Source organism: Cibotium barometz, chromosome 42 (assembly GCF_041138505.1).
Source record: "Cibotium barometz isolate CiBa-2024 chromosome 42, ASM4113850v1, whole genome shotgun sequence".
NCBI classification, from domain to species: Eukaryota; Viridiplantae; Streptophyta; class Polypodiopsida; order Cyatheales; family Cibotiaceae; genus Cibotium; species Cibotium barometz.
Genome location: NC_141087.1, coordinates 13763113 through 13770112, shown reverse-complemented (window position 1 = coordinate 13770112; position 7000 = coordinate 13763113). Strand labels below are relative to the sequence as shown.

At 42.9% G+C, this 7000-nt stretch overlaps 1 protein-coding gene across 4 annotated transcripts in view; it reads right to left on the bottom strand.

Moving 5' to 3' along the window:
- Positions 1-261: 261 nt before the first annotated feature.
- Positions 262-7000, bottom strand: part of LOC147614186 (uncharacterized) — a 40210-nt gene continuing 33471 nt past the window's right edge. The window contains exons 6-7 of one of the 4 annotated variants that reach the window (XM_086780726.1): positions 3587-3751; positions 262-736 (exon numbers count right to left, since the gene is read on the bottom strand). In XM_086780726.1, coding sequence (XP_086636852.1) covers positions 284-736; positions 3587-3751 — 618 coding nt within the window. In that variant the 3' untranslated portion in view covers positions 262-283. The remainder of the gene's footprint in view (positions 737-3586; positions 3752-7000) is intronic. The other 3 variants (XM_086780727.1, XM_086780728.1, XM_086780729.1) reach the window with 3 other exon arrangements.

Genomic DNA, 7000 nt, shown 5'->3' with positions numbered 1-7000 from the left:
TGTACACCATTTTGGTCTCATAGACTGTATATATCATTTTGGTCTCATGGGTCTTTTAAAGACTTTAATATAACTTTTTTTCTTTCTTTCTCTCTCTCACACACATAGCTACTTTCTCTCTCTCTCTCTCTCTCTCTCTCTCTCTCTCTCATACACACACATAGCTACTTTCTTTCTCTCTCTCCCCCCATACACACACATAGCTGGGCACATTCATCTGTGGAACTTGCAAGTAAGATAGAGGGTGCTACTCATCTTCAAGAACCAAGGCATTGCCAAGAATTTATTCAGAGTCTAACACATCCTGCCATGGAACAGCATAAGGAGATGACCAATCCGAATCAAACACAGCTTGGAGTTGAGAAACAAGGGCTTTATTGTAAGTTCCGAAGCTCACACCTGCAGTAGTGTAGAAGTAGTCCCATACTAGATTGCTGGTTCCAATATGGGCCCTCACATCGCTCACAGCATACTTCCCATGAATCACCCTTGTATAAGCAGGATACAAGTTCCTTGCATCTGAGCCATTCACTATTTTGGCACCCGTTGACTCGAAACCCGGAACCTTGAAGTATTTGATCTCCACTTTTCCAGAGCACTTGTTGTATTTTGAGGAGGCACAAACTATGTTGGTGTAGTTCAATGCAGCTAGATACTCATTTGTCCCAGCAAGTGCATGTGTCCAGTAGGCAACCAGAAGCTTCACTGTCACATGCTTGGCGAAAACCACCTGATTCTCCATGATGCAAAAAAACTCTGCTAAGACTCTAAAGGTGCAATGATTTTAGAAAAAACAAAACAATCTGTCTATTAAAAAAACAAACAGAAAAGGGAAGCCATAGCAACCTTGGATCACTTTGAACCAAGTTTTGGGGCTACTAACATACTTTTTTTAGTGAAACCACTGATTTTAATTAACTTAATGTAGAACCGCTACCACCCAGAGTTGATGGAAGCTAAAAACAGTGGGAAAACACTTCTAAGATATGCAGAGAAATGTCTCTTATATGATAGGCATCATATAGAGAGGTATGCAAAGAATGCCTGAAAAATGCATACGTATCTAAGGGTGCATGCATGAAGGTCTGATGATTCCTATCAGGCCAGATAGTCCAAAAGGTAGTAAATCTGACCCAAGCAAAGAAAGGGGCATATGCTTCCAGCGATGAGGGGAACTTCCCAGAGAGCCAAAATTGCTTCAAGAAATGTTTCAATGGGAAACGAGTCTGCAGGTGTGCCGACAATGCCACGATGAACTCCCTGGTAACTGAACACTGCCATAATAGGTGTGAAATGGTCTCATTGCAGGAGGAGCAGCACACACAGTGCGACGATGCAATACGTCGTTTTGCCAATGTCATCCCCACCGGTAACACCCCGAGCAGACACCAAGTCCACCATCTGAGAGGTTTATCAAGTCTCCAAAGCTGATTGGCATGTTGCTTTATCCACGGTGGGGCAATCAATATTCTATAGGCCTTTGCTGCTGTTATGTCCTTCATAGGAATGGCAGTGTAACCAGTCTCTTGCCGATCCAATTCCCAATCATCCAGACGTCCAGACTGAATGCCTAACCTTGTGTTACACAATTATATGAGGCAGCCAATAGCCTGGCTGTAAAGAGTGGCATCACAAGGCTCTCCTGCATCATACATACTCAGCCTAAGCTCGAGTGCTGCTGGAGTAGAAATAGGCTTTACAATCCTGAAATTTGAACCGTTGTAGCAGTCCCTTTATGTACTTGGATTGCATCAAAACAATGCCCTTTGGTAACTGTACAAATTGTATGCCCTAATAATAGTGTAACGGCTGCAGATTCAACATCTCAAGTGAGGATTCAAGATCCGCCTTGAATGTTGCAATTTTATCCTCATTGATCCTTGTTAGCAACCTGACGTGGCAGTTGGGTAGAGGTGGCCGATAGCAGTACTACTAGCCAACTAGGAGCATTGGTGCATATATACATGGGTAGCCAAACATCATATTCATTTGCTTTCCTCAATGTTGGACTTCACATAGCGTTTCTCTATAGGGGAAGTGCTAGCTAGGAGTGTACTATAGGTCATAGGGCTGTGATTTGATGTCTTCATTCGCCGAGTAGGTAGAAGTCATTCGTGGAGAATTTGGTAGGTGAGAGATCATGGAGGAGAGAATGTAGCCTAGTTGATAAGCTAGAATCAAGGAGAGAATTATGGAGAGGTGGCGGTGATCTTTGAGGTGGATTCCCGACCTCATTATTACTGATGTAATCAAACTATGTATCTGCACCTATTTAAGAGGGCAACATCTAATAGAAGAAATAGCTCAAGTTTTCTATTATTATGGTGGCCTTCTATTAATTACTTGCTGCTAATCATTCAATGTTGTGCATGCTTATGTTGAATCCACTATGCTGATCCTAATCTACAATCTGCCATGAACTTCAACACTTGCTTTGTGATGTAGGTTATGCATGAGCAAGTATGGTGTAAATAGATTTTTGGACTTCATGTGACTATATGTGTGTGATATTGATGAGCAAGTATGGTGTAAATAGATTTTTACACTTCACATGACTATATTAAATCAATTATTATCCTTGCTAACCCATATATATCCAAGTGAAATCTACTAAGATGGATCACATGGAAGAATCCTAAAGAAGAGTGTGAGAAATATATTGATCCTCTTCAATGTAAAGACAATGCCGTCGTAGCATTTCCTTGCTAAGCCTTGCCTTACCCCCACAACTTGCAAAGATGTTTATAGCTATATTATGAACATGGTGATTAGCCATCTGTGGAAATGTATACAATCTATAAGAGGATTAAAACATAATAGATACATCATTTAGGATTAACCATTGTATTACCTAATGAAGTTCTCAGATCTCTCTACACCTGCTCATACATGAGTCGGCTAAGATCATGCACTCTGTACCCTTCCTTTCCTCTGAGTCCATTAAGAGACTCTTGTGACATGGAAAGAGTCTCTTGTTAACTATTTCCCCTACTTCCATGTCCATCTCTGGTAGCTCGATTGTCCTCCAAAACACACCCAATAATAATTCGCAGACTTAGGGAGAAAATATATACTTAGATACTTTTTTGCAGATATAGATATTTGTGAGGTACATTACATGAGGGCTTATATTTTTTATGACATTATTCTTCATATTGTATATGTGAAATGGGTGTCATGTATATGAGTTGTATATGTGCAAGGGTGGTATTGTTCATGTTGTGTATAGGCTTTCAGACTTTATAGACTATGATGTGAGTTAATGGTATGCTAGGTGACTTTGAAGGAGTATGATCATGCTTCAACATGCTTGTGAATCTCCTACGTGTGCTAGTTGATGAAGCTACATGGTCAAGCTGATTTATAAGAACCAATGATTGAGATTGTCTAAAGACAAAAGGGATTACATGTATATGATGTTTGGGCTAGACATGCATACGTTTTTCAGTTGATGGGTTTTTTTCTAAGCTACAGTGCCAGGTTTCAATGCTGGGATCTGCTAGTCCCCAAGCCCAGTTGCAACCAATGTACTTGTTGATGTGCGCATGGGTTTGTGTTGTGCACCTTATAGGGATTCAGAACTTACCTTTGAGATGGCAGTAGAAAGAGCAGACCAGTAGACTGTTGTATTTGCATATTGAGATTGGCTCAGCCAGTCCATCGTACTCATCCGGACAGTACCATTCAAGGTGGCTGACAGAATGGTGCCTACCCAACCTTGTTCATCGGTTTGATGGTTTTGGAAAGAGACCTGGTTCACAATCATCACCATTTTATGCTTTAAAACATTATGCTTTCATCATATCAAAACTAACAACGTAAAAGCTAATCTGGCAAACAAGACAGAGACAAGTTGCATACAGAGACAACGCATTGATGGGCAAGCAAGCGGGTGCACATGCGAGGAAGGGTGTCGAAACCCTAATTTCTTCCAGCATACCCCATGGTAAGAGGCATCTTAAAACTTCTTTCAGGATGATGAGACACTTCTTCATACTCATGCCATCAAATAGTCCATAGAGCCCAATCGACTGCATCTACATCAACACGAAGTAAGAAGGTGCCAATCTCCTTGCGCAGCACTCGGTTCATCCATCCTTGCAGCAGTGAAGTGATTTCTACTGTGAAGCCCGTCTCCATCATGGGCTAGGAGTGCAGATTTGCAGGCAGCCATGTGTTCTTCCGAAATCTACAGCAATATGGCTGTTAAAAGGGTATCATGTGCTGCGCCTGTGTGTGAGAGCTGCTGCTGTAACCTGCAAACAAAAGACCTGAAGTGCATCCCACTCCAGTTGGTGCTTCTGTCTCCCTTTAGATTCTCCAGAGCTTTCTCAGTGGTCAAACTTCTTTTGCATCCTGCCTCTCCCACTTCTTTGTTTGCGTCAACATACGGAAAAGTTCTAATTGTGTTGAAGTCGGCTGCCCGCCTGCCCTTTGAATGGCATTATGGCCTCTGCCCAAGCCAATCATCCTCCAAGAAAAATCTTAGACGAACTTAGGACCTAGCTTTTACTGTGTTCAAGTCGGCCACCCACCCTTTGATTGGCATTATGGCCTCTGCCCAAGCCAATCATCCTCCATCCCCACCGCCCGAGAGAACAATCTTTCTTTCCAAAGACGAGCTTACGACCCTACAGGCAGATTTTGATAAAGAAGTCAAGACATCACTCATTGGAAAGATTTTCGGGTCTCATCTCCCGCTCTCAGGCATCTTGGCAGCACTTCCCACATAGCTTGCCTCACATTTCACTGATGTGCCCGCTTGCTTTGGAAGGGGCTTCTTCCAAGCAGCTTTTGATTCGGCGGAGGCAACCTCACAGACTCTTGCGAGCAGCCCGTTTCCTCTCGGCCCACGGAAACTATTATTCTTCCGATACTGCTTGAACTTCGACCCGGTGCTAGAGGACCACAACTTTTGTCCGATCTTCCTCAGGTTTCCCGGGATCCCATGGATCTATTGGAAGTTTCTGGCTTCCATAGGGTCAACCTTTGGACAGGTTCTGGAAGTCCCACCCTTCCAAAGACACCTTCCACGGCTGCTCTACAGCTGTCATGGCCAGTGTTGATGAGGTACCATGAGTCATGACACTCATCAGTGACCCCTATTTTATAGATGATCATGTGATGCTGCTAGGACCAGATGGCTCTTTATTCAGACAAGGGATGGAGATTGCTGGTAGACCGGACCAGTGCCATGTCTATTGACAATAGGGCCACATTGCTAGACACTGTCCAAGAGCCAGGGACCGCCCCAAGCAACACAGCCCAAGGCCCCTCCAGTCCCCGCTGCCCCCAAACCTCGGCTTGTTTGGGTTTATAGACGGGTTGATAGACATGCACCCACTGATGATCACGTGAGATCCCATTATAATGGTCGAGATGTGGATGTTCATGCATCACCTTCACAGCAGGATGTGTTACATAGAGGTTTATTGCATGAGGATATACTGCATGGTGATGTACAACAGAGTGTGCAGGCAAATAAGTCAGATGTGCACGCCTTGCAGCATCTTGGTGATGATGTTCATGTTGATGATGATATCTTATGCTCCTCAATTGCCATCACACCTTAAAGGGGAAATGCAAACCTATGAGAGGTGCCAAAGTAGATCTGATGCCATCTTTTCTCACTCTTTACCATGAGAGTTCTCTCATGGAATATGCCGGGCCTTGGTGGCATCTTTCCTCACCAGGAAGCAGGTCATCAGCAAGAACGAGCTTCACGTTGTAGTTACCGATGGTCCCATGGATATTTTGCTCATGCAAGAGCATAAACGTTGTGAGGAGTATTTTCGTGATGCTTGCATGAGGGATCAGAGCCCCAGCAAAAATCTATGGTAGGTGTGAATTTGAGAAGAAGTAGCTATAGGTAGTCCTTGAATCTTGATAGTATGGGGTTTGATGGAAGTTGAATGAGTACATGTCGAGAGTGATGACAATGAGCTCTGGTTGATGATGTCCCTAGTGATGATACATGATCATATGCATCTAGTACCCACATGGTAAACCTATCCACTTGGCAGCAGAGTTCTATTGGGGGTATGAGTCTAAGAGGGAATGGCTTTAGATGATCATAGGATGCTCATGATGTGAGGATGTTGGGAGATGTCTGAATGTATGTGATGGTGTTAGGGATGTCCCATGATGATGATGCATTGCCATGTGCATCCAGTATCCACGCATAGGGTGCTAGTCCACTTGGCATTAGGGAGAGGTGTCATCAGTCAAGGGAGAGCCCAAAAGGAGTATTAGTTGAGAGTGGCAGGGTTCAGTTGGAAGAACAGGTGATTGAGTCAGAGAAAGTGTGAGAACATGATGAAGGATTTGATCATCTTGGACGTTGGTATCAAAGGCCAGAGCAGCTAGGACTAAGCAGGTAAGGGGCCGATTGGGATTGGGCTTGTCTTAAGACCTTTGACATAGTGATGCTTCTATCTTTATGCTTTCATAGAATTGTTCGAATTAGGGGTGCATCAGTTGTCATAGCTTTCATCTTGTTCATGAAGGTTCAATCAAAGAAAAACTGTTTTTAAATCTATCAATAACAAAGTGTCATTTGGGTGTCTAAAGCATGTTGTATCTGAGAGATCAAAGCTTGAATCTTGAATGTTGAGCTTGTGGTTCTAGATCATGAGGAGTGAGTGCTAGATTATACAGGTTCAATTTCATCCAATGTGTGGGTTTAATTGGGATTTAGAGATTGAACAATGATTGCTAATCATGAAATGGGTCCTTGATTTATTCGAATCGCTTGAGGGAAATCGTCTCTAAATATTGAATTTAGTTTAATTGTATCAAGTTTGAGTCTTACAGAATCAGGTTGGAAATATAAAGGTTTACAAAGAAGTCTATGCACAGGATCAAAGCAACTTAAGGAGCACAAATGGTAGATTTCTCTGAGTTGTTGAGTAGGGAATCCATTTGGGACAAATGTGATGCCGTAATGATTGTGAAACAGGACAGTTTGAACCTGAATTGAAGGATTGTACAAGATTAGAGA